Genomic DNA, 27,544 nt, shown 5'->3' on the forward strand with positions numbered 1-27,544 from the left:
GAGGGCCGCAGGACAGCTGCTTATCAATATACACTGTTCTGAAGTAACTTGAGTCCTCTTGCTCACTTCCCATGAAGAGGATGTTTATCATTTCTAATGTACTTTGTCTTCTGTTTATCTAACTTTTCATAGATTTGGAAGCAACTCAAGCAGAATTTGTTTAGAGCCAGTGAGTGAGTGTGAACTGCTCACGTTTATAAATCTTGGAAAATTTCTCTTACCTTCTATCTTTGACCATCTATCTGATCCTTCAAGGCAGTTGGACTGGTCATGAAATAAGTAGAAATGACTTTCCTTTCTACCTGGCTTCACACAAACTGTCACCTGCTCCAGTCACATAGGTATAAGGTGCTGGATACGAGCCTGTATCCCTCTATAAAAAGAAAAGTTGCTGATTTGCTTTGGGGGAGGGCATCTTAGCTCTAGCAGGAAGTCCTAAGTATTCTAGGAGAGGCAGAGACCAGCAGCTGGCAGGGTTCAAGTCATTGTGGCTCTAGGACCACCAGAGATTGTGTTCAAGACTCAACTTTGTTCTAGTTGGATGGCTTTCTTATTTTGTGTGTGTGGTTTTCTTTCCCCTGTTTCTCTGTAGGACAACTTTGGGTTTGACCTTCCTGCAGTTGAGGCTGCCACGAAAAAGCACGAGGCCATTGAGACAGACATTGCCGCGTACGAGGAACGCGTGCAGGCTGTGGTGGCCGTGGCTAGGGAGCTCGAGGCAGAGAACTACCATGACATCAAGCGCATCACAGCAAGGAAGGACAATGTCATCCGGCTCTGGGAGTACCTACTGGAATTGCTCAAAGCCCGGAGGCAGCGTCTCGAGATGAACCTGGGGTTGCAAAAGATATTCCAGGAAATGCTCTACATTATGGACTGGATGGACGAAATGAAGGTAGAACTTCAGTGAAAGGAGGCCAGAGCTGATGCAGTGGGACCTCTCTTTTTTGACCTACCCACTGACCACACACCATATTGTGTGCCCTAACTGTCCACTCTGTAAAGCCAAAGGGGGCCCCATTACCTTTGGGAAGGTTGTTAGGTCAGGAGTTAAGTGGAGTGTCAAGTGTGAAAAAGTTGTATTGAAAACCAATTTCATAGCTAGGGGTCAGCTACAGTGATTTAGATTTAATTTAGAACTATTCCACAGTAATCAATCAATCCCATGACGGTTTTCTGTGTTTTTAATTCTTGAGAATTGGACTAGCTTTCCATCTCATTGACATGTGTGTGAGTGGCTCTATCTGGGGAGGGCCCAGGAAGGTAATGTGGGCAGACGGGATACTGGTAGGCAACGTGGGCAGAGTGTGGGTCAAGAACCAGGTGGCCCCTGTTCACGTTGTCATGCAGGGGCTGTGTAGTCTCCTTGAGCCTCCTTTCCTTGTTTTTAAGTTGAGATCAGTGACAGCAAGGATTAAATGTGCTGTTAACATGTGTATACATCATAAGATGGGCCTGGTTGGAAGTGGCTGCCAGGGCCAGTTTGTGCTTCCTCTTTCTTAATTGACAACCCTGAGCATAGACTTCCAAGCTTTCCTCCTGCCCAGGAAGAGACCTGCCATTGTGCCAAGTCCCTGTCCCTATTTGTTTTTTTGTTTTTTTGTTTTTTTTTTAATTAATTTTTATTGGTGTTCAATTTACCAACATACAGAAAAACACCCAGTGCTCATCCCGTCAAGTGTCCACCTCAGTGCCCGTCACCCATTCCCCTCCAACACCCGCCCTCCTCCCCTTCCACCACCCCTAGTTCGTTTCCCCGAGTTAGGAGTCTTTATGTTCTGTCTCCCTTCCTGATATTTCCCAACATTTCTTTTCCCTTCCTTTATATTCCCTTTCACTATTATTCATATTCCCCAAATGAATGAGAACATACACTGTTTGTCCTTCTCCGATTGCCCTGTCCCTATTTGTGTTCTCTGCTGCCGGCCATAGAAGGCTCATCCACATCAGGCAGTCCCCCAGCTGGAAGGCATTTAGCTCTGTAGCTAGAACAGAACAGGGCAGTTTATAGACTGTACAGTGAAGGCCCCTGTATCTCAGCATTCTGCGTTCCCAAGCTCGGCCTTATGCAAGGAGTTTCTTCCTGGGATGTAAGCCATCATTTTTTGCTTAACCTCTTGAACTATTCCTGGCAGAGGGATAGGGTCACCTCATACCATCAATTTGCCCTCTTATTGTCCCAGATTTATGGTGTTCTCAAGTATGTCTGTCTTGACCTTTCAAAGTAGAAATGTTCATTAAAAACTAGCAGGGAGGCGCATTTCATTTTGTAAATCATGTTGTACATTATAGTTCAGATTTTGGGCAAGAGACTTCCCTCAGAAGTAGGAGTGAAGTAGAAATTCCATCTGGAGAGAATGTCAAATGAGGCCCCCAACTTGGGCTGATGGAAGGAGGAAAGAAAGCATTAGTGAATTCAAACTTACACCGAAGAAATTGTGCAGGCCCTAGTAAGCGTGAAGCCACTTGGCCTTGTTTTTACTTGATTAAAGATGTGGTTGGTTTGTAAGCTTTCAACTAGATTCTTCTCCCATTGATAATATAAATATTACAGAGGCACATCAGTAAGCTTTTAACTGAGGAAAACATCCATGTAAGGGTTCAGCAGCTTCTGGGAGATTTCATTTTGAAGTGAAATAACTTCATTTGTCTCTCATCTTGCTTGGAATATTGCTGTGGTGTTTTTTCTTCCAGCCCCAATTCACACATTGTACTGGTTCCCCCTGCCCCACTCCCTTTTTTTCTATTCCTTTCTGAATGTATTTTTGACCTTATTCCAAAGTAGATGATCTTTACTTTATTATGTCTCTCCTGATGCCAGCTTTATTTGTTTGGTTTTATTCCGATTTGCTTGTCACTCTCCTCCCCTAGAGATGCGGTGGGGTAGCTGGCTCGTGAGAGGCTGCAGCGTGGCTGCTGGTTCTCAGCTTGTCCAAAAATAATGAGGCCCTGAAGTGAGGGTTGTATGCACAGATGTGCCTTCTGTTTTCTCTGTGCACAGGTGCTATTACTATCCCAAGACTATGGCAAACACTTGCTTGGCGTGGAAGACCTGTTACAGAAGCACGCCCTGGTAGAAGCTGACATTGGCATCCAGGCAGAGCGGGTGAGAGGTGTCAATGCTTCTGCCCAGAAGTTTGCAACAGATGGGGAAGGTAAGGGGGTAGAATGTTGCAGCCATTGCTTCCTCGCCACCAGAGAGAGACCCATCCTGATAGAAGTAGATGAGCTGTGTGTGCCAGTGGGGTGTTTGAAGTTACTGTGCTGTTGTAGTTTTCCAGTAGCTTGGTCTGCTACTATGTCATGGGTACACGAGGTGCAGTAGGGTGGCATTCTGGATACTTTTAACTCCGTCAGGCTTTTCTGAAATGGACCTGTGTTTCCGTTAAATACCCAAGTACTGCTTGGTTGATAATCAGACTTTGCTTAGACCACCCTTGATAAATACCAACACCCTGGAGTGGCCGCTCAAGGATCTCATGGCTTTCACATCTAGTTGTACGTATCCTTTGTTAAAGGATGTTTGAAAGGATTTGGTTGTGTTCCTTATATGTGAGAAACAAATGCTGCTGACCCTTTTCTTATGATTTATGTGCTTTTTTGGTTCATAAATGATCACTTTGCATTTGGGGCAAAAAAATAACACCGTTGCCACTCTCATCACTCACCCACCTCCAGTCAAGGCTCTAAAAGCTTCTCCATTGCCTTAAAACGTGGCCCTGCACTGAGAATGAAACTGATAATTTGGTGGTAAGAAAATGGGTGTAACTCACTACTTGCAAACGAGCAGGGACCTGTGCTTAAACTGTGGTGCTCTCATATTCCTTCCTCGGCCTTAAACAGGTTACAAGCCCTGCGACCCTCAGGTGATCCGAGACCGCGTGGCCCACATGGAGTTCTGTTATCAAGAACTCTGCCAGCTGGCGGCTGAACGCCGGGCTCGTCTGGAAGAGTCCCGTCGCCTCTGGAAGTTCTTCTGGGAGATGGCAGAAGAGGAGGGCTGGATACGGGAGAAGGAGAAGATCCTGTCCTCTGACGACTACGGGAAGGACCTGACCAGCGTCATGCGTCTGCTCAGCAAGCACCGGGCATTCGAGGATGAGATGAGCGGCCGCAGCGGCCACTTCGAACAGGCCATCAAAGAAGGTGAAGACATGATCGCAGAGGAGCACTTTGGGTCAGAGAAGATCCGAGAGAGGATCCTTTACATCCGGGAGCAGTGGGCCAACCTGGAGCAGCTCTCGGCCATTCGGAAGAAGCGCCTGGAGGAGGCCTCGCTGCTGCACCAGTTCCAGGCGGATGCCGACGACATCGATGCTTGGATGCTGGACATCCTCAAGATCGTCTCCAGCAATGACGTGGGCCACGACGAGTACTCCACACAGTCTCTGGTCAAGAAACACAAGGATGTGGCAGAGGAGATCGCCAACTACAGGCCCACCATTGACACGCTGCACGAGCAGGCCAGCGCCCTCCCCCAGGAGCATGCCGAGTCTCAGGATGTGAGGGGCAGGCTGTCGGGCATCGAGGAACGGTACAAGGAGGTAGCAGAGCTGACGCGGCTGAGGAAGCAGGCGCTGCAGGACACGCTCGCCTTGTACAAGATGTTCAGTGAGGCTGATGCCTGTGAGCTCTGGATCGACGAGAAGGAGCAGTGGCTCAACAACATGCAGATCCCAGAAAAGCTGGAGGACCTGGAAGTCATCCAGCACAGGTGAGTGGGGCGCTGCTGGTGGTGTGGGGGCTACCAGCCGCCCCTTGTTACCACCTGTGACCAGGGAGGTGAGTACCCTGTTGAATTGCCTTTCCAGGTTTGAGAGCCTTGAACCGGAAATGAATAACCAGGCTTCCCGGGTCGCCGTGGTGAACCAGATTGCACGGCAGCTCATGCACAGTGGCCACCCAAGTGAGAAGGAAATCAAAGCCCAGCAGGACAAACTCAACACGAGGTGGGTGTGCAGCCAGCAGTGTGCTGCTCCCTGTGTGCCAGACGCCGGACCAGGGAGGGCGAGGTCACTTCTGAGTCTTGCTGTCAGGAATTTCCCACACAGGGTCACTGATAACGTGGCACTGATGTCACAGCATTGGCATCTGCCTTTCGACATACCTGAGTTTTGCAAGAAATGTCTTTTGGGGTGATGCCATTCAAGGCAGCCTGGCACCTGCCTGTCCCCATATAGGAAGTAGGGTATTACTACTGTGAGACCTGTGCCCAGTGTGGAGGACCGTGACATCCAGGTGGTACCTCTACTGTGCCTTTTGAGGTGATTTCTGGAACAGAATTCTAACATGTTTTAGACATAATTGGCGAGTGGAAGTCCTGATTACCAACTTAGACCTTTGTCCTCGTGTTATCTGTCTGTTGAATAAACACACTTGAATAGGTTGTGGTAGCCTCAGTTCTGAAGGTTACTGCCAGGTATTTTGAATTTGGAAAATATTCATTAGGTATAGTTCAGAGATAAGTAAAACTCACATGGCAGAAATGCAATTTCAGAAAAGTCACTGACTCTTTGGGGGACAGGTGTGTTATCACTGCCCGCATTGGAGCTCTTTGAACAAGTACCTCTTCATGTCAGGCTTTTTCCAGATCATATGGTGTCCTTTAAGCTGTTTGATGGTATTTGGTGTCCATAGACTGAGATGATATTCCCAAAAGCATTTATTCATAGCAGAGATGGAGTGAAAAAAAAAAAAAGAAAGACAGCTTTGACCATCACTCTTAATGTCTGCACAGCCGTGAGCTGTCAGCCTGTCTCTGACACGGCTCTCTCCGTGTCCTTGTGTTCACAGGTGGAGTCAGTTCCGAGAGCTGGTTGACAGGAAGAAGGACGCTCTTCTCTCTGCCCTGAGCATACAGAACTACCACCTTGAGTGCAACGAAACCAAATCCTGGATTCGAGAGAAGACCAAGGTCATCGAGTCCACCCAGGACCTGGGCAACGACCTGGCCGGCGTCATGGCCCTGCAGCGCAAGCTGACCGGCATGGAGCGGGACCTGGTGGCCATTGAGGCGAAGCTCAGCGACCTGCAGAAAGAGGCCGAGAAGCTCGAGTCTGAGCACCCTGACCAGGCTCAGGCCATTCTGTCTCGGCTGGCCGAGATCAGCGACGTGTGGGAGGAGATGAAGACCACCCTGAAAAACCGCGAGGCCTCCCTGGGAGAGGCCAGCAAGCTGCAGCAGTTCCTGCGGGACCTGGACGACTTCCAGTCCTGGCTCTCCCGGACCCAGACGGCCATCGCCTCTGAGGACATGCCCAACACCCTCACCGAAGCCGAGAAGCTCCTCACGCAGCATGAGAACATCAAAAACGAGATCGACAACTACGAGGAGGACTACCAGAAGATGAGGGACATGGGCGAGATGGTCACCCAGGGACAGACCGACGCCCAGTACATGTTTCTGCGGCAGCGGCTGCAGGCCCTGGACACTGGGTGGAATGAGCTCCACAAAATGTGGGAGAATCGGCAGAGTCTCCTCTCCCAGTCCCACGCCTACCAGCAGTTTCTTAGGGACACCAAGCAGGCCGAGGCCTTCCTTAACAACCAGGTACTGCTCCCCCGCCTTTGCTTCCTTCCTGGCAGAGCAGCCCCTGTTTGCCCTTTGAAGCTTTCTAGCCAGGCTGCCGCTTCAGAGCACCCCTTTGTGGAAACAGAAGGTTAATGGAAAGGCTCCCCTCAGCTTCCAAGGCATTGAGACCCCTCACACTGTGGGTTATGGGAGCTGAAGGTTCCTGCAGAGTCCCGTTCTGTTTCAGCGGCTTTCAAGAATCTCTTAGGTTCTAAGTATGTGCTCATAGTATCGCATTAAGTTGGCAATATTCTGTAAGGCAGTGATCCAGTTTGACAATTTGAAAGGTACAGTGAGGGGTTTTTTTTGTTTGAAAAAAAATTTTTTTTTATCTGCTTGGGGTTTTTTGTTTTGTGTTGTCTTTTGGTGCAGGACTAAGTGGTTCTGTCTTCCTTGCTCTAGGAAGAGTCAGGGGCTTCACCCAGTGACACCACAAGGTAGGAACTAGAGAAAGGAAACAGCTAAAGATAGTAGCCAACATCAGGGTTGTTAATCTGTCTTTTCAGAAGAGAGTTTGAACAGAGTTTGTCGCCACTGCCTTCATGACACATGAGAGGACCCTGGTGGTTGATGCATAAAGCGTTGCTTAGTTTCCTCACTTACTTTGGGAAAAAAATGTAGCGAATTGAACCACTTAAGGAAATTAAATTCCTTATGGTGCCCCACTAGGTTTTTCCCCTCCCAACCTTTTGTTTTCTCTGATCAGCAGATTATTTAAGTATAGCGGAGCAAGCGTTACGAAGTGTGTTGTATGGAAACCAAGGACATAGGAAAGGGTGCTTTCATTATTCTGGAAACGAGTTGTGTATCTCGATGTTTCATCCTGCTCTGATTTTGGTTTTCTCTCTTGGCAAAAGGAGTATGTGTTGGCCCATACTGAAATGCCCACCACCTTGGAAGGAGCTGAAGCAGCTATTAAAAAACAAGAGGACTTCATGACCACCATGGACGCCAACGAGGAGAAGATTAATGCTGTTGTGGAGACGGGCCGGAGGCTGGTGAGCGATGGAAACATCAACTCAGATCGCATCCAGGAGAAGGTGGACTCCATTGATGACAGGTACGGCACTCCGAAGCTCCTGAGGGAGTCCCAGTCCTCTAAATCGTTAGCCGAAAGTCCTTGGGAGTGTGAGTATCAATCTTCCACTGGGTGGGGTATGGACAGCTGGTAAAATTTAATCTACCCACCCCAGAAAACTAGTAAGCAGTACATTGGTGCCTAGAAACGTGGTTCTCATGGTCAGGCATGTACAGGTGTCCACAAAAGAAAACTCAGAGGAGCCAAACTAATATTTAATCAAATATTTATGAGAGCTGTGATGCCAGTTAGCAATCAGATATAAGCCATGCCTTTCCGGAGTTGATGTGTGGAGCCTGTCGCATGATGGGACCCTGAGAGCCACACTTCCCCAGCTAAGCCCATGTTCACCTTCATCCATGCAAGGATCCTCTGAAGCCTTCCAGGAACAGCTAGGGAGGGGCGGCGAGGTTTACTTGTCCTGAGTACCTGGCAGAGCCACATTATCAGGGCCCTCTCAGAAAATTGGCTTGGATAATGCCGTAACAGGATTTTTTCATGATGAGAAAAAAGTCTCTTTCGTCTTCTGCCAAGGCATCTCTAAGATTTGATGCTCTTATTTTTATTTATTTACTCATTTATTCACAGTTAAGACTTTTCTCCCTGACTGAAAGCCAGCGTACTCTGTGTGTACCTTAATTCTCACCCTGCCTTAGGCTGTTACTAAGGTGGGATGTCAGTGCTGATCAGGGTTTGGCTGCACCAGCACAGGCTGGTTCTGGCCTGGCCAGTTGCATCCTGGTTTAGCCTATCTGGGTCAGTCTCTAGTTTCTGTTCCAACTGATCTTCTGTGGTCCCAGTTTGGGCTGGATTTAAGGGCTCATTATGAAACTGATGTCATCAAGAAACTTCTTTTCTGACTTTCAAGTGCAATGAAAAAGGAAAACTTCTTGCTGAGAGCGTTTCCTTGTTTAGCTTCTCTAAGAAGGGTCTCCTGGGATCCTGGGCCATCTGAACTTCCTGTGATATGCGGTGAAAGGGGCAGTGACTCCCTCTCAAGAAGACTGAGCTTTTGGCTTTAACATTTCCAAGTCTGTCCTTTCCACTGATTCATAGCCTCAACCACGCATTTGAAGGGTGCTGTTATGGAATAGGATATAACATACGTTATCATTTTGTATCTGTTGCTCCCTCAAACAGCTTAAAAAAAAAAGAAAAAATTCCTCACCAAACCCTTGATTGTGAAAAGCAAAGACTAGGCAAGGTTTTCCTAACTTAGAGAAAAAGAATTTCCTTTTTTCCTAATGTTAAACCTCAAGCTATTTTGTAAGTCTAATACGTCATGCGTGTCTGTTCGATGCATACAGCTGGTTTCCTGAGGGCAGACCTGGCTGTTAGGGACACGTGCTTCCAGGCAGGCGTGCAGCTGCCTTACAGTTTCCTGCGTGTGTTTACACGTCCCCTGATGCTGCAGCTGTGAGGGGTTTTTGGAAGCAGGTGATACTGTCAAGGCTGGAGACTCCTGGATATGAGAGAACATTTCAGCAGCCCTCAAATGTGGTTTAGCCTTCCTTTTGCCCTTGACTCGGAGCTTGGGCTCCTGGGGTCCCAAAGACTTCTTAAGATTTCTGTCTTAAAAAAGAAATGGAAAATACTATCTATAGTGGGGGGGGGGGGGGGGGCCTTTCCATTGATCTGCCCTCAGGACAACTACGGCTTCCTCAGCTGCTGTTAACTGCATTCTGGTTTCACTTGTGTATCCCCAGAGGCCTCAGGATCAGAAACTGACCCCAGAGGATACTTGCCTGTTAAAAAATACACAAATATGTGAGTTCCAGGTGCTATGGGTGCACAAGCTAAGTAAATACCTGGACCTTCAGATCTAATCTCTTGTCCAGAAACATTCTGATGCTCTTGTGAAGCTATTTTCATAAAATGCAAAATCATTATAATGTGCTTACGTTCCGGAAATCTTGCCGATTTCCGTGGAGTTTGTTGAAATGAAAAAGTACTAGAACAAAGACACTGGCTCTTAACAGATGTGGGTGGGGTGCGAGTGACCTTTAACGTGCTCATGCCTGGGTGGAGGGGAGCCTGCTGTCCAGGCTTGCCCTAGGGGTGCAAATGGGTGAGCTTCCTGGCTCGAGAGAAGTTGCAGCCATGGTGCAGTCCTGAGAGAACAAGGAAACAGGATCCAGCTTCATAAAGCCAGACCCTGTCTCACTGCAGGGAAAAGCTTTCGTATTACCCATCTGTTTTATTCAGGCACCTGTGGTTCTTTAGTTTTTTACAAGAACCACTGTTAGACTTAGCATCTGCCTCAGAAGATGGAGCTTCTGACTCTTACTAGAGGGGTAGAAAGTGAGAAAAGGAAATAAAGCAACAAGTTTAACCTTGCCCCAAACAAAGAGCACCTTTAGGACTGTAAAAAACTGCGGTCAAGTTTCAGAAGGTCCTTCCCTATGATTAAATCCATGACCCAGCCTTGAAAGGCTTTCCTTGAATGCCATTGGTTGTCAACTCTCAGTTCTCTTGAGGGTTTTCTGAGTCTGCAACAAGTGTCATGCTGCCCATGTGGCTGTTGCCCACTCTGCAGAGCTTAATCCCTCAGACACCATCATTGTGTCCTCTCGGAGATCTGTCATTGGGACATGGGGCCCTAAGGCACCCTTTGGTCACCTTTCCCTTCTCCCTGGTCCCCATAGAAGAGAGAGACTGCCTGGCCAGAATCTGTCGGGTGTCTTTGAGACTTGAGTATGTAAGCTCCAGTCAGACTTCTGTCTGGTTGCGCCTCTGTCTTCGTGAGACTTCGCAGACAGTGTCTGAATTATTTTTTTTCCATCATTGCCATGAGCTTCAAGGGGGTGTGTCTTGTTGTAGCTGCCAGTTTCTAGTCCCTCCTCGCCTTCTGAGCACTTGCGTGTGGCTCTGTGGAAGGGACTGGGGTCTTTCATTCCAGGCTTTGTGCCTGACTCCAAATAACCTTCCTCCTGAAGATTGGCTTTAGCTTCTTAAAACCCCCTACCAAGAGTGACTGGAATTTGAGGTTCGGAAAAAAGAAAGTTAAACTTTTCTTAGACGTTCCTTCATCATCCACATTTTTAGACACCTAATTCCTTTAGCCCAAATTCACTAACAGTCTTTAAATAATTTTTAAAAAAATTTTTGGTATCTGAGAAAGGATATCAATGCAGTAAAGAGGCTTTGGCTTTTTTTGTTGTTGTTGTTCTGAAAGCAGTAGAATGCTAAAGGTGTGGGAGGAGAAGCCACAACCTTTCGTCTCATCCATGGCGCTTGTCAGTTTAGTTGCTGCTTTCTGACCTGTGCCATGGGGTTTTACACCATTAAACATGCATACACTCTTTCCATTTAGCATTACTTAAGAAATATTTTTCTATTTTTGCATTTTACTTTGATCTCTTTTCCTGAAGCTCTGAAACCCCTTTCAAGTAAAAAAAAAAAAAAATCATAGAGTCATTATGCAACTCTAGCATCTGCCTGGCAGTATTATTTCCACTCGTGTTCTTCCAGTTGTTCTGTAGTCACTGGCACCTTCTCGGAGCAGAGAGCATTTCCCTTCAGTTCCCCAGGCAGATGATACCGGCCCTGCCACCACAGTCAGTTTGCCAGCATTCACTGAGGGTCCGTGTCATCCATGGCATCACTGTAAGCTCTTTCTTGCTCCCTCGGAAGGTTCTCATGGGTCACTCAGCAGCTGGTGCTCCCTGGGCTGCTCGTGGCATCCTAGAGAATCACAGGTTATGTTCTCCTCATCCCTCTGTGGGGGCCGAACAAGAGAGACTCTGCGCAAGCACACATAGCAAGAAATTGCTTTGAGACTCAGAATGAAAACCCAATGTCCTTATCTACCCCAGTTAATACCCTTCACTAAGTCTGGCTGGCTGGCTGGCTTAGGTTTCTTGGGAATGTTGGGGAAACTGTATTCGGGGCATGGGTGCTTGGTTGTCTGTGCAGTAGCTCCTCCCTGTAGCCACAGAGCTGCATCAAGGCCATCCTCCTCACGGCGCGCCAGCTCTCCTGGCATCCACATAACTGGTGTTCACAGTCTCGGGTGGAGAACCTGAGCCACTGGTGCGTGAGGGAGTCTTGCTGAGCAGTTCTTGCACCACAATGGCGTGTGCGAAGAAGCCCTGTGGACAGCATTCAGGCTGGGCAGCCAGCACCCCCATTTGCCTTGTCATTCCCCAAGTTCAGCTCCTCCCAGTTCTTAGGAATTTTTGCTTACGATTTTGTGCTTCAGCTTCATTAAGCCTTGATTACCCTTACCTGTTAAAGAGTGGGATCTAGTAAGTAGATAATCTTACAGGTCTCAACATTTTCATTCCTGGTTCATTGTTGGGAGGGCAGGGAGGGTTCTCAGGATGGGCAAATATTTATCTAGGAGACATTAATTTAAAGCTCTTTGTATTGTTATCTATGGTTTTTTAGCCATGAATTGTCACTCAGTTTCTTGAAGATGAGTCTCAAATTCTCCCACAATGCCTCAGATGGGGACTTGTACCGAGTGCATGCTCAGATTTTATCCCCTAGCACCAGATTAGGAAGCACTGTATTTACACGGCTCATTTGAGGACATCCTCTGCCTCGGAAAAAAGAAAGTTAAACTTTTCTTAGACGTTTCTTCCTCTTTCCACCTGTCCTGGCTTGGACAGCTGTTTTGATCTCTTTTATACTGTGGCTCACTCATTTGGAGGATGCTAAATTCTCTTGTTTATTTTGCCTTTTTGACATAATGAGAGCTGTACAAGCCAACTGCTTTTATCATATGTAGAAACCCAGGGAAGACATTGAGTTGTAAATTCAGTATTTCAAGATGCTGTATTTCCTATTCTAAAAATTATTTTTATTATTATTATAACAGACATAGAAAGAACCGTGAGGCCGCCAGTGAGCTTCTGATGAGATTGAAAGACAACAGGGATCTTCAGAAATTCCTGCAAGATTGTCAGGAGGTATGTGTCCCTTCAACCCCTCCCTTCCTTCCTTCCAAGGAGAGCGAGAACACTTGGAAGAAGAGCCCTTGGGATTATAAAATTAATTGAGACCCAGAAATTCATTTCCAGCTGGGGTAGTGTGGCACCTCATCATTTCTCCAGCCTACAAGCTACCACTTAGAATAACTAGAGTCTTTCTAATCTAGAGTAGTTGAGAATTCTGCTATTACAGTGGACCGTAGCCAGTTGTCGCTTTTTTGTTTTAATTTAATTAAACTTACATAAAATTCAGAATGTAGTTTTCATCATTCTAGGTGTATTTTAAGTGCTCAGTAGCCAACTGTGATTAACAGCTGCCACATGGGACAATGCAGATCTAGAACATTTCTGTCGTCAAAGACCATGTGATATCCTAGAATATTACGTAATTTAAAACTATGTTTTAAGTATTTATTTAAAAGAATACACATTTAGTGTTATGGAAGGAGAGAGCTAAGGGGAACTGGAACTCGCTACCCAGGTAAGAAGCAAAGGTATAAAAAAATTAGGCCTGAGTTTCTTACTCACCAAGGACCTTGAAACACCCACCTTTCAGATTCCCTGGATACGTGTCTAACGTGGCAAAAGCAGCGATCCTGTTTTTAGACTCCTAAGTTTTACCATGTGGTATTAATCTGATGATTCTCTTACTATTTCATGCTCCCCTGATACATGCATAAACAAACTTGGAAAACTAAAGTTAGCCAGAAAAATGCAGTCTCTGCAAGCCAGTTAGAGAAAAGCATCTGGCTACTTCCACATGTTCATGAGTACATCGCATTCTTCTATCTGCCAGAGAATAACAGTGAGACTCCGTTTTATCTGGTTTATTGGGTGAAATCCCAGTTCTGGAGGCAGAAGTGGGATGAAGTTCATCCCAATGAAGCTGTAGGGACCTTGGAGGAGGGGTATTATTGGGCGTGGGGACAGAATCAGCTTGTGTGCGAAGAACATGACTGCGATCATCACAACACCTTGCAGGCAAGCATATGGCTGTGTGTTAAAAAGAAATACAGCCCCAATAGCAGTCATGTTAGATCGTGACAAGTGATCCTTCATGTCCATTTAACTGCTATCTTACTGTGATTCTTGTAATATGCTTCAGCAGCTAAACCCTCAGAAAGAAAGCCCCTGAACTACGTAGGTTAGGGTCTGTCAGCTTTCTGTGCCACTCTCATGAATCTTGATCTGTGAGGTAATTGCCTGGAGCCAGACAGGCTGAAGACAGGAGTGTCTCTCTTCAAGTGATGCTCAAGCATTAATAAGCCTTTTGGATAGGTGCTCATTTTAAAGAGGTATTTGTGTCCCCCAGACAGGGCATAGAAGAGAGCGATGGGACCTGAAGTTAGCTGGGTAGGGTTGCATGTTGTTCCACAGTGAATATCAAGTGGTTTTTCAGCCCTGGAAGGATGAGGAGCTGTTTGCAGCCTGGGCTTTGCCTTCCACACACTGCAGGTCCCTGTATTACCCCTTGATAGTTCCCTTGTAGTACCATGGGTGATTCATTATAACTTCAGGCCATACTGAGGGAGAGGTGGGAGTCAATAGAATTCCATGCTTTTGCTTAAAGGGCAAGTTTAGTGAGATGAAATTCATGGACCTCAACTTGGACTTTTTGGGGAAAAGCCAGAAAACAAGCAGGAGATGAGATAAGAGGAAGAACCCTTGAGAGAAACCCCATTGAAGTTTCCCTCTGTTTGCCATTACATATGTGTGGATTCATAAGTAAAAACGTGTGGGGAAACTAAGTGGATAAAATGATCATCCTTCCCAGTGGGATCACAGGAAATGGTCTTACTAGGTCATTAGATCTTTGTTAATACTTGTTCCAAATTAGCACCCTTGGCTATATGGAGTTCCCGCCTTGACATACACCAGTGACTGTTGGGCGTGCCTGGAGGCCTCCATCCTGTGATTGCCCCTTACAGTGTGCAGAAATGTTTTGGCTGGGCTGCTACGTCCCAGGAATGACATGCAGGTCTCCTTGAGACTGCTCTGCCAAATCTTCCTGGTTTAGCCTTTTTGTCCTTAAGCTTCATTAAAAGTTAGTACAACCATAGGATCGGCTGGAGTTGCCGTCTCTCACATGAGCATGTACAGTCTCTGTGTAGTGACGGAATTTAGATGAGGTTTGAGGGCTCCAAAACCTTGATATAGAAGTGCAAGCAAAGAGGTGGTTCCAGTATTCTTTGGCTGTGAACTCTGCATCATTCAGCCTTGTTAAAATACATACCCTTGTATAAATGTCCAGCTCTCAATTTCAGTCAGGTCATGATTTCAGGGTCACTGGGCATGGTGCCTACTTAAGATTCTCTCTCTGTTGCCCTGTGCCCCTGCCTTCACACTCTTTCTTTGAAAAATTAAAAAGTACCTTTTAAGCTAGGATCTTGGAGAACGGAGTGTCTGTATGAAACAGCTTTGCATTTTAAAAATCTACCTATTAAGTTGCTAGAAACTTCCACAGTACCCAGAGATCAGATTTACTACCATTGCTGGCTATAGGTATTGTCCAAAGTCTAGGGAACCTTCTCAGTGAGTGCCTTGGCCAGAGCAAGCACAGGTTGTGAGATCTGCCTTTGTTGCCACCTCCAAAGACCACCGGATGGGGAAATTTACTGCAGGGGCCCCCCCTATTCCCAGTTGTGGGTGGGGACGTAAAGCACATCAGTTTTTGTAGTGGTTATTTCAATGTGAATTCCTGAAAAGTGATTTGGGAGTTACTGCTTTTCTGTTTTATTTCCTCACATCATAGGGAAACTGTATTCAGAAACTGAAGGTGTGGTTTGTGTGGGGTTTTTTTGGGGGGCGGGGGGAGAAGGCAGTATAACTAGACTTGTGTTATAAGGGGTAGCAAGTTCTGTTACTTTGAGCTTGATTCAGTGATCAAAGCATTTTTCCAATCCTTCTCCAATCTGCGCAGTGTTCTTTTTTGCAGAGAATGAGTATATTCTTAAATGACCTTTGTAAATGCCCACAAATAATAATGGTAGTTCTGATTGCAGAATGCTGATGAAGGGCTGATGAACTAGCAAGTTCCATAGATCCATTTCATTGTGCTGTATTGCGTGATGCTTTATCTGTAGGATGATGTGTTCAGCAAAGAGCAGATTTGTTTATAAGCCTCTGATTTTTATGTAGCTCTTTTTTTTTTTTTTAAATCTCTCTGGGTAGGTGGTTATGAATAGCAAAAATATGTGAATGTCCTTTGCACTTTGGATAAATGCCTTCTATTGTGTTTAATCTGTGTGCATGTGGAAGACGGGAAGTTTTACCATTTGGTTCCCTTTTAACCTCTTTCCCCCTTGGACTGAATGAATGGCCATAGTAATTCAGATTTTAGCTACCCAGATAACTGGGGAAAAAAGGTAATTCTTTTAAAGTAGGAAATTTAGTGTCTCTATTGTGTAACCAATCTATGGGCCTAGCTTACAAAGGGCTGTATGAGATTTACTGGTTTTTCAGCTCAGTAAAGAATGACAACAAAAATCTCCCCACCTTTTGCTTTGTACCCCCCCCCCCCCCCCTGTGTGGTGGATGCATATGCTGAGAAAGGTAGAGATGGTGCCTGGGAATTTGCCCACATTCAGAGCCAGGGGTGCTCCCGTGACCGGCATTACCCTCCTTGACATCCTTTTCAAAGAACAGACTTTCTGTTGTTTAAACAAATTTATGGGGAAGCCTTTCCCAGCAGCAGCCCTGAGTGTGAGTGAGTGGCCTTGGAGATGTTGGTCCTGTGAGGGTTCTTTTCGTTTTTCTTGCCATTTCTCAACACTGCAGAGTGGACCATGAAGGGCTTAGGGTGCAAATTTGTTGTATAAGACGTGGGCTTCTTATGGTCACACAGAAGGGACATGGTCTCTGAAGACCTTTGATTCTGGGCTGGTCCTACATTCCTTTGTGTATCTTTCTCTTAAGGCAAACAAAAAGCTCTTCCTGGGTTAGTTAGCACTGTGTATGGGGGTAGGAATTAGAACCTGGCACAGCCAGCTATAGGCAGTAAGGAGCCGAGCGAATTGGGATGAAAGCCAGCAAGGGAAGTGTGTCCAGGGCCTGCGGCTGGGCTGACTCCCACTCTCGGCCTCACGAGAGAACTCCCTTCTCAGATCTGTCAGCAGCTGGCAGGCTTTGTGAGTCTTGCAGAATTTAGATCCAAAGAGACATGTTGGGTCTCAAAATCAAGTCCTGAGGAGTGTTCGTGGCCTGAATGGAAGACTCTTTACAAAAATAGAGGCTATAGAAAAAGAGGTGAAGGTGACTCAAACTTTGAAGGAAACTTTAAAGAGGGCATCATTGTTGCCTTACTCCTACAGTGAGCAAGTTATTTATGCTTTTTGGCATTCCCATAGATACACTGTGAAGGGAAAGGGAGGAATAAAAGAGTGAGGGTTCTGTGTTTGGTCTTTTTCATATATAATAGAAAACTAAAAAGAGTAAAAAGATTACCGAATAGAGTAAAAGGCAGTTAATCATGATTAACATGGAATAGCTGGCACGAGTATTTGGAAGAGAAAGAAGATTGTGACTTGGACTGGTTAGGGCAGAATTTTAAACACAGGCCTTTGAGGGGAAGGCTGGTTACGCGTGCCAAGCACTTTGAAAGCTGGCTCAGAGAGCTTTTGTACTCCTGGATTTAACTTTAGATACATACTTCGGAGCCAGGCTCAGGTACATCTCACGTACAATGGAGTTAACCAGTCATGACAGGTCAGAGTCGTAAAGTAAATATTTGGTTGTCTGTTGACATGGAAACGTGCAGTATGCATAGTACAACATAACACAACTCTTTCCAGGCAGAAAAACGGCTGATGTCTGTGATCACAATCTCTGAAACCTTTTTGATTTTTGTTTTTCCTAGCTCTCTCTCTGGATCAATGAAAAGATGCTTACCGCCCAGGACATGTCTTATGATGAAGCCAGAAATCTACACAGTAAATGGTTAAAACATCAAGCATTTATGGCAGAACTTGCATCCAACAAAGAATGGCTTGACAAAATTGAGAAGGTGAATTAAAATGTTTGATGAGACTCGTGTTTCTTTGGTGTGGCCACAACATGGAAGTGAATTCCTCTCTTTAGCACATTCTCTTGCATTTTTGCATCCTATACAGAAGTAACACAGCCAGGAGCAGTCCCTCTTACTTGTACCCACTAGAAGGGAGAAAAGCAGAAACCCAGCCAGGTGTGGTACAAAACGCTTGATTAGCTTTTTAGTGGGTACTGGCTGTTCGGTTTCTTTTGTTTCTCACCTGCTGCAGATGATGGGCTGCGGGCCCCCTGGACCAAGTCCCTACTATTTTGATTCATCATGTGTCCTGGACTATGAGAGACTGATGATTTGCACAGAATTTAGAAATACTATGTATCTTACATTTTTCCATTTTTCTAGTGTGACCAGGCACTATCATAACTTAAAATGTATCATTTTGGCACAGGGAGATTGTGTGCGGCATACTGAACGTGAAAATGAAGTTCCCCACCCCCCTCTTCTCTTCCTCAGGCTTTTTATATTGTTTCATATTCTAATGGTTAAATTAACGTGTCACAGTCTTTGGGGGCCGAGTGGAGGGGAGGAAATCCGAAGTCTTTAGCACTTCCTGCTGCCCCCGTTGAAACTGTTTGATCATGCAGTGGTCACTTCTCGCTGTCCTCTCTGAGAGCCATGTAGTGTGTCCATAGACTAGGCCCTTGTCCATTTATTAAGCAGTAACCTTACATGGAAAGGTTGTGTGTTGAATTGAATAGGTAGACCACAGATTAAATATTTTAGGGTGGGTTTTCTTTGTCTTTCTTTTTTTTTTTAGGGTGGTTTTTCATAGTGACCTTTGTTCCCTAGCAAACTGTATTTATTTATGTTTTCCAGGAAGGAATGCAGCTCATTTCAGAAAAGCCCGAGACGGAAGCTGTGGTGAAGGAGAAACTCACTGGTTTACATAACATGTGGGAAGTCCTTGAATCCACCACCCAGACCAAGGCCCAGAGGCTCTTTGATGCAAACAAGGCTGAACTTTTCACCCAGAGCTGTGCAGATCTGGACAAATGGCTGCATGGCCTGGAGAGTCAGATTCAGTCTGATGACTATGGCAAAGACCTTACCAGCGTCAACATCCTGCTTAAAAAGCAACAGGCAAGTGGATGAGGCAACCACATACTTGGGCCTGTTTCTGTTTTATTGACATCGTCTTTACAGTCTTAACTTGCACACCATGTCGTCAACCACCTGTCTTCTGTGTGAAGGGGCTTTACCCCAGCAGAGTGTCCTGACAGCATCATGGCCCATTTCTAGAATCAGCTGGAAAGGCATAGTATTGTAGAAGTATTGGGTGTCATCATCTCAGTTGACGGATAATATCACCATTTAATAGTCGAGAAAATACTCATTTCAGTCAGTTGTGCAGTTTACACAAGAGAAAGTAATTCTATTTCCATACTTGCTGTATAACATCCAGTAAATATTTGTTATCTTAGTTGGTTAGGGTATTTTTTTTTTTTTTTGTAAGATTTTATTTATTTGAGAGAGCAAGCATGAGTGAGGGGTGGGGAGAGGTACCGGCAGAGGGAGAATGAAGAATGAGACTGCCTGCTGAGGAGGGAGCCCAATGCAGACTCAATTGCAGGACCCCAGGACCATGACCCGAGCCAGAGGCAGACACATAGCCAACTGCCGGGTGTCCCCACATCAGGGTACTTTTTAGATGAGAACAACAGGAAAGTTCTTGTCCTTGTAGGAACCAGGGCAGACTCAGTGGACCCTCCTGGGTCCACTGTCCTGGCATGAGGCCAGCTATCTCAGGGGTTGGGCAGGACAAGCCTCATGCAGGAAAGTCTTGACCAGATCAGCCCTGAGGCTTTGTGTCTCCCAGAGCTTCCTGATGCAATAAAAGGAAGTTATTTGCTCACTTATTTGGGGACATGGTAGTATTCTAAAGGCAAATGAACTTACTTAAAATTTCTAGAAAACAGCTTTAGTGAAGCTGAGAAAGCAGGTTGGTGTCAGAATCATGTGTGGCTCCCTGGCCCAGGCCCCGGCGCCACGGTCCTGCTTGGAACCAGTCACCGTGGCGGTGTCTTTGCCCAGTGCTGAGGCCTGTTTCTTCAGAGTGATACCCACCCTTCCTTTTCCTGAGTGATGCGGTTTCTTGGCTACGTTACCATGCGTTAGGGAGTTTTGTTATGGGTGCTCTGTCCTTGAGGCTGTTTACTTCCTCGCCCAGTAAAGGAATCCATTTGTTCCCAGATGCAGCCCCCTCGTCTCACAGCCATCTGCGTGTGACGTTTCCTGAGAGACCCCACTGCTTTCATTCTCCTTTTGTAAATAAGCAATTAGCGTGTTTTCATCTCATGATCTAGTTTTAAAAAAAGAAAATCACCCTTCTGATTGAAGAAATTGAGAGAAGACAGTAACACTAGCTATCCTTTTAGCCTAAAAGAACTGGAACCTTGAGACGTTACTTTTTCCTGACGATTACATGGGTTTCCAACATCGTTATGGCTTGTGAACCAGCAGCTGAAGACTGTCCTTTCCCCATAATTAATCTTGTGTTTTTCTTGTCATTTGCCATCTAAGCTCCTGGACAAACTTGAATATTGTTCGGGTTTAAATACAGTGGAAAGTAGGGGCACCGGGGTGGCAGAGTCGGTGAAGCATCCGACTCTTGACCTCAGGGTTGTGAGTTCAAGCCGTATGTTAGATATCACTCTGGGTGTAGAGCCTACTTAAAAAAAAAAAAATCCTGGAAAGGGAATAATTGATAGTTTGATAGATGTTAAGAATCCTTTCTTAGACTCTCCATTATATAAATTTATGTTCAATTTTCCATTTTGGCCAGTTCCCAAAACAAACATTTTATAGAACTGTGTGTGTCTTCCTTGTCTCTGGTGTGCCACCTGGTCTCTTTTCTGCCTTCAGATGCTGGAGAACCAAATGGAGGTGCGGAAGAAGGAGATCGAGGAGCTCCAGAGCCAGGCCCAGGCCCTGAGTCAGGAGGGGAAGAGCACCGACGAGGTGGATAGCAAGCGCCTCACCGTGCAGACCAAGTTCATGGAACTGCTGGAGCCCTTAAGCGAAAGAAAGCATAACCTGCTGGCCTCCAAAGAGATCCATCAGTTCAACAGGGATGTGGAGGACGAGATTGTAAGTAGACCTTCACCACACAAGGGGCTTGTCCATAAGCCTCCTCACCTGACCTGCCTTAAGCCGTGTTCTCATTTCTTGTTAGGCTCACTTTGGGCTGCATTGGTGAGCTGGACTATCGAAGCCCATGCTTTTATGTATTGACACAAAATGCAACTCCATTGTTTTCTTTGATTTCCTAAAGATGTGCTATGGTTTTAATGCCTCTAGAATAGTAGTTTTAAAAATAAATTAGGCATGAGGACTCCCAGCGAGTCTAGCAGTGAGGATGAAATAGGGTCTGAAAGACTAGCCCTTGTAATGGGATTGTGCACACCTTCTCTCTCAGGCTGGCCTTCCTGCCGATCCTCTGTTGCACGAGTTGACATCAAGTATTTGTTCTTTTTGAGAAGTCCTAATCACCTGTATTTGCAATTCTTTCCAGTTGTGGGTTGGAGAGAGGATGCCTTTGGCGACTTCCACGGATCATGGCCACAACCTCCAGACTGTGCAGCTGTTAATAAAGAAAAATCAGGTAAGTGTTTCTGCTTGGGCTAGCTCAGTCTGATAAATATTTGCTCCAAGTTACAGGGCAGAGAACAGTGAAGGTTCACTGTTTCCCCTTGGCACTCACAGAGCAGCCTTCTGTCGGGGCCCAGCAAGCCTTATTTGTGTGTTCCCCACTCCCACAGACCCTCCAGAAGGAGATCCAGGGACACCAGCCTCGCATTGATGACATCTTTGAGAGGAGCCAGAACATTGTCACCGACAGCAGCAGCCTCAATGCTGAGGCCATCCGGCGGAGGCTTGCTGACCTCAAGGAGCTGTGGGGCCTCCTCATCGAGGAGACAGAGAAGCGCCACAGGCGGCTTGAGGAGGCGCACAGGGCCCAGCAGTACTACTTCGATGCGGCTGAGGCTGAGGCGTGGATGAGTGAGCAAGAGCTGTACATGATGTCTGAGGAGAAGGCCAAGGTGAGAGAGGTTTCTAGTCCTGCCCCAGGGAACCTCAGACTTGGGCTCGGAGGTGCTTTTCTGTTTTCTGCTGGTAGCTGTGTCTTTGTGAAACGTCTCATCGTTGCCTTTGAGTGTCACAGAGGACACTGTGCTGCATGAAGGTGACTGAAATCTGGTGTTTCCCCTTGATACAGAATCTTCTTATGTGAGCCCTGGTGTGTCATTAAGACTAGGTTTATCTTGGGGATCCCTGGGTGGCTCAGCACCTGCCTTCAGCCCAGGGCGTGATTCTGGAGTCCTGGGATCGAATCTCACGTCAGGCTCCTACGAGCCTGCTTCTCCCTCTGCCTGTGTCTCTGCCTCTCTCTTTCTCTCTTTGTCTCTCATGAATAAATAAAATCTTAAAAAAAAAAAAAAAAAAGACTAGGTTTATCCTTTTTTTTTTTTTTTAATGGATATTTACCAGAGTCTTTTTTGTTCTCTTTAGTTGGTAGAGTTATTTAAACTTTACAAGATGCTTTTGAGATAGTATAAAAATTTGTAGGGTTCCAGAATGCTCTCACCTACCTACATGTGGGTGAGATGGTGAGGAGTCTCAGCCAGTCAGAATACGCTTGGTTTTGTAGGCTTTACCCTATACCTCAGAGAGGTCTCCCCACTCACTCCGGATGATCCTTGTGTTCGTCTTTCATGGGGCGTCCCACAGTCTGGTCCATGTTGACACTCCTGAAAGGCTTCAGTGTTGCACTGCCTGCATACCACACTTGTGCTTTTGTTCTTACTGATGATTTTTCTTCCTACGCATCATGCAGTCAGCTGGTCCTACTTGAGTGTGGTATTGGGCCAGAGGGGACGATGGTGGTTGTGACCTTCTCCCTCTTTGCAGGATGAGCAGAGTGCCGTCTCCATGTTAAAGAAGCACCAGATTCTGGAGCAAGCCGTGGAGGACTACGCAGAGACAGTGCATCAGCTCTCTAAGACCAGCCGGGCCCTGGTGGCTGACAGTCATCCTGAAAGGTGAGTCCTGTTGTGTCAAGACGAGACTGGCCTGTCGGTTCCTCCCAGTGAGGGTCTTCTACCCTGACCCAATGCAGATGGAAATGGCAGTGTCCATCTTGGATAACTGGTGATCTAGATCTTTGGAAAGCATCTTTCAAATAGACCCAGTAGGCCTGTGCTGAATGGAAAGGGTGAACTGTTAACATTAGGAAATTGTCCTTGTGGGTTAAATATCTCCTCTTGAAAAATGATTGGTATCACAAGTCAGAAGTATAGATTGACCTGCACAGATACAGGTTATCAAAACCTACCTTTGGGTTGAAAGTCATCCAGTTTAGTTAAGTGATTACTTTTAGGAAGAATAGTAGACAAGGATACACAGACCTGTAAAATAATAGGGCTCCCACAAAGAGTTAGATGGTAACACTTCCTCACATTATCAAGTCCTTCAAGCACCTTGGGAATAAAAAGAAGGGTGTGTGGTAGTTCCCTACTTTATACCACGCTCACATACTAATTTTAATGGCAGTCATTTTAGGCTTGCTATGTAACTGCCTTTTATAACTCAGAAAGGAAAAGAATCGGCTTTGTGCATCACCCAAAGCAAGTTGAAGATACCAGTCAGTGGCTGTGTTGGTGAAAGGGGATCTTCATGTATTCATCATAGGATTCCCAGAAAAGTGGCCTTCCTAGTCTCTCGCGTGGAGCATCAAGAAGTCCTTGTCTCTTTGATTTCCTGTTACAAGAAAGTCACTCTCAGGACCTACCTGACAGGAGCGGCCAGGAGCATGCACCCCAGAGAAGGGGGAGGTGTGTGCCAGACAGGAGTATCATCCATCCCTTGGGTCACATACATGATTCTTAAGAATGGAAGATGGCTCCTGGGTTTTGCATTAATTTTTAACGTCAGAAGAAATCCTGACTTACAGAGCCAGCAGTGCAGAGAGTTAGGGTTTCTCCTCCCTGCCTCTATCATCACAGTCAGGATGGCCTTCAGCCTTAGTTATTGTGTTTTGTTTACATGTTGGCTCTAAATTACTCAAGGTCAGATTTCAGAGTTTTATCTTTTAGGCTAAATAGGTGAACCAGAAGTTTCCTTCGAGAAATTTTATGTAACATGCTTTTTTGGCATTTCCACCTCATTTGTTTTCTCACTGAAAAAAATTTGACATTGAAGGTCATTTTCTTGCCGCCCCTCCCCCCACCCCCTGTTCCAGTGAGCGCATCAGCATGCGGCAGTCCAAAGTGGACAAGCTGTACGCCGGCCTGAAGGACCTTGCTGAGGAGCGGAGAGGCAAGCTGGATGAGAGGCACAGGCTCTTCCAGCTCAACCGGGAGGTGGATGACCTGGAGCAGTGGATCGCCGAGAGGGAGGTGGTCGCAGGGTCGCACGAGCTGGGGCAGGACTACGAGCACGTCACGGCAAGTACCCTGGGCAGAGCAGACGCGGCTGTGCAACGTGCACTGGGCATGGGCGGCCGCTGGACTCCTTATCTGTGAGCACATCAGACACCTTGGACTCTCGTCACGGGTCACAGGGTTTAGTTTCAGCTCAGCTCTTTTATCACCAGGCAACTTTGACTTAGCTTGTTCAACCTCTCTGTGCCCTTTTCTCCAGTAGTGAAAGGAGATGGAGCCAGGGCCTTGCTCTGCTGCAGTGAGCAAGAAGGAAGCCTGATTGAGTTTTTAGAGCTAAGACCTGTTAAGTCATGCATATTACTTGTTTCTTTCCAAAGGATGTTCATGTGATTAAGAAAATGTTAAAAAAAAAAAAAGAAAAAGAAAAAAGAAAATGTTCACAGTAGTCTCACTGGTTTTGTTTTTTTTTTGTTTTGTTTTGTTTTTTTTAATGCTCATCACCATTTCAGATGTTACAAGAACGATTCCGGGAATTTGCCCGAGACACAGGGAACATTGGGCAAGAGCGCGTGGACACGGTCAATCACATGGCAGATGAACTCATCAACTCTGGACATTCAGATGCCGCCACCATTGCTGAGTGGAAGGATGGGCTCAACGAAGCCTGGGCTGACCTCCTAGAGCTCATTGACACAAGAACACAGATTCTCGCTGCCTCCTATGAACTGCACAAGTTTTACCACGATGCCAAGGAGATCTTTGGGCGCATACAGGACAAACACAAGAAACTGCCTGAGGAGCTTGGGAGAGATCAGAACACAGTGGAGACCTTGCAGAGAATGCACACTACATTCGAGCATGACATCCAGGCTCTGGGCACTCAGGTGGGTCAGGGAGCTGCCCAGGGTCGTGGGGAGCGTCTTTCTGCATCTCTGAGCATCTCTCTCCATTCCTTGGCTCCTCAAAACGTGTTTCCAAGAAGTACTCAAATTAAACACATACATTGTGAAAATGCTCCATCTGGGAGAACTCAAGTCTGTGAAGTTCACAGTGCACCACATGCACAGACATCATTAAATGACCATCTCCACAATTAAACCAGGCGCACATGCAACCATTTGCAAGTTACAGACCTCTTCTAACAAGAATTTGTGTTATGTTAGCATATTCATTCACCCAGAATCATTTGCACAATAATACCTTATTATTTTCCATCCACCAGGATCTAAGTTATATGTTGGGAAAGAGGGAAAACAGGAGTCTAATGTTTTAATACACCTGGTCTCCCCACTCCCCCACTCTGAAATGGCTTTCAGAGACTTTCTTTAAAAGATGCTTGGCAGTGATAATAGCACAGCAGTGAGAACGTGTCGTATAATCACTCCCTAATCTCTGTGTAGTTTCTTATTTAGTCTTAGAGGACTTTTAGATGAGAAATCAGCTGTGTTTTTTTCTCCTCTAAAATTCATGGTCCTAGGGACAATGCCAGCCCTGAGAACCTTAGGAGTTTTGTTCCTGTCACGAATGTGTTGATAATGTAGGGCAGGGATCAGCAAACTTTTTCTGTAGAGGTACAGATGGTAAATGTCTTCAGCTTTGTGGGACATATGGTCCCTGTTGCAAATTCTCAGCTCTGCCAATATAGCATAGGCGGCCCTAGACGATACGAAATGAAGGAGCTTGGCTGTATAACAGTAAAACTTTATTTCTGAAAACACGTGGCCCAGATTTGACTGTGGGCTGATCCTGATCCAATGCCACCAGCCTTACAATCTCCAGTGTGCTTTGGGGTTTGTTCTCTGGAGGGAACCACCTTTGCCACCATTGTCTTCTCCCCTACCCTGAATTTGCTGCTTCTAGAAACAGGTCACAGTCGGTGCTCCCTGCAAATTTTTTTAAAATTTTATTTATTCATGAGAGACACAGAGAGAGAGAGGCAGAGACATAGGCAGAGAGAAGCAGGCTCCATGGAGGACTTGGGACTCCAGGATCATGCCCTGGGCCGAAGGCAGGCACGCTCAACCACTGAGCCACCCAGGGGTCCTTCCCTGCAGATTAAATGGCTTCAGCTCTTCCACCAAGGAGGTAGAAGGTATGGAAAGCATATTTAAAAAGAGATGCATGGAGTGGCTGAGGGTCTGCATGAAGCAGAGTTTAGAAGGTCCACCATGTATCATAAGGATTTCTGATCTTCCCTTCAGAGCTCGTGGACTCCCCAGCTCTGTGACAACTTGCCGTATTCAGAAGCTCCTCAGCTTCGTGTTCAGGGGCTTTCATTGTATATAAGGTCCTGGGGCACCATGTGGTTACATTCTCACCTGTGCCTGGAGCAAGGCCCCTGGAGAGGGGCAAACCCCAGTTTGAATTGTGGCCTGTTGTTCTGGATCACTGCAAGTTTAATTTATCTTCGTTTCCCTTCCCTAATGCTTTGAGGATTGAGATGTTGTTTGCAAAATATATATTCCAGTAAGAACTCTCTAAGTGTTCTCTAACTGTTATTACATAGAAAAAAAAAAAAGCTGGGTGGAACTTTGGGAATGCCTAGAGGCAGAGCTAGAACACAGCTTACTGGCAGGAGGTCTTCCCTCTGCACCTGTGAACAATCACTTAGTTTTAGAACTTCCAGAGACTCTACAGATGATAGAGTTTTGATCTCTTTTTTTCTTCATTAAAACCCTTCACCTTGTAAGACTCAGATTGCTGAGGGTGAGGGAGGGCAGGAGTCCATGCACTCCCTTGAGTCTTTTAAGAGTCTGCCTCACTGTACCTGCTGGATGAAGCCATTTACAGCTTTAGAAGTATGCATGCCCCTTCTGCAAATACAGACCCAGTCCAGATTCCTTGTAAAAATTTATTTTTAAGATTTTATTTATTCATGAGAGTCACAGAGAGAGAGAGGCAGAGACACAGGCAGAGGGAGAAGCAGGCTCCATGCAGGGAGCCCGATCCCAGAACTCCAGGATCATGCTCTGGGCTGTAGGCAGGTGCTAAACTGCTGAGCCACCCAGCGATCCCTTCCTTGTAACAGAATTAGAATAGAGGGAGGCCCTTGGTACAGGCTCCCAGAAGCTAGTGGTATGTCCTTTTTGGTCATTTAACTCCTGTGCCAGCCTAGTCTCCACTCTGCATGGGAGCCACAGGACATTTGTACCCAGTAGTGGTCTTCAGTGACTTCTCAGAGCACTAGTTCATTTGTGTGAGGGACTTTTGTGATCCCTCCTCCACCATGTTTTTGGTTGGTTGGTTGGGGCTTTTTTGTTTTTGTTTTGTTTTTTGTTTTGTTTTGTTTTTTTGTTTTGTTTTGAGAACAAATTAAAAACCAGAGGCACAGGAAAGGATTTTGGTTTTTTGTTTGATTTTTTTTTTTTTTAATTGTTGGTAAAAGATTTGGTTTATCATATAGGAAATTCATTTTTCAAATTATTTCCTAAGAATTTCCTATGGTAATTTGAATTATACCTGAGCCATAATCATAGAAGATTTCTAGAAGTGAAGATGTGGAAATCACATCCTCACAGAAAACAAACCCCATTGATT

At 45.9% G+C, this 27,544-nt stretch overlaps 1 protein-coding gene across 6 annotated transcripts in view; it reads left to right on the top strand.

The window, feature by feature from the left end:
• Positions 1-27,544, top strand: part of SPTBN1 (spectrin beta, non-erythrocytic 1) — a 197,656-nt gene that overhangs the window by 148,973 nt on the left and 21,139 nt on the right. For all 6 annotated transcript variants that reach the window (XM_072742171.1, XM_072742170.1, XM_072742174.1 and 3 more), the window contains 15 exons: positions 593-895; positions 3,002-3,155; positions 3,844-4,714; positions 4,812-4,949; positions 5,794-6,550; positions 7,429-7,631; positions 12,472-12,562; positions 17,439-17,585; positions 18,444-18,707; positions 20,490-20,714; positions 21,139-21,228; positions 21,386-21,667; positions 22,536-22,666; positions 23,866-24,070; positions 24,517-24,891. In XM_072742171.1, coding sequence (XP_072598272.1) covers positions 593-895; positions 3,002-3,155; positions 3,844-4,714; positions 4,812-4,949; positions 5,794-6,550; positions 7,429-7,631; positions 12,472-12,562; positions 17,439-17,585; positions 18,444-18,707; positions 20,490-20,714; positions 21,139-21,228; positions 21,386-21,667; positions 22,536-22,666; positions 23,866-24,070; positions 24,517-24,891 — 4,236 coding nt within the window. The remainder of the gene's footprint in view (positions 1-592; positions 896-3,001; positions 3,156-3,843; positions 4,715-4,811; positions 4,950-5,793; positions 6,551-7,428; positions 7,632-12,471; positions 12,563-17,438; positions 17,586-18,443; positions 18,708-20,489; positions 20,715-21,138; positions 21,229-21,385; positions 21,668-22,535; positions 22,667-23,865; positions 24,071-24,516; positions 24,892-27,544) is intronic.

Source organism: Vulpes vulpes, chromosome 16 (genome assembly GCF_048418805.1).
Source record: "Vulpes vulpes isolate BD-2025 chromosome 16, VulVul3, whole genome shotgun sequence".
NCBI lineage: Eukaryota > Metazoa > Chordata > Mammalia > Carnivora > Canidae > Vulpes > Vulpes vulpes.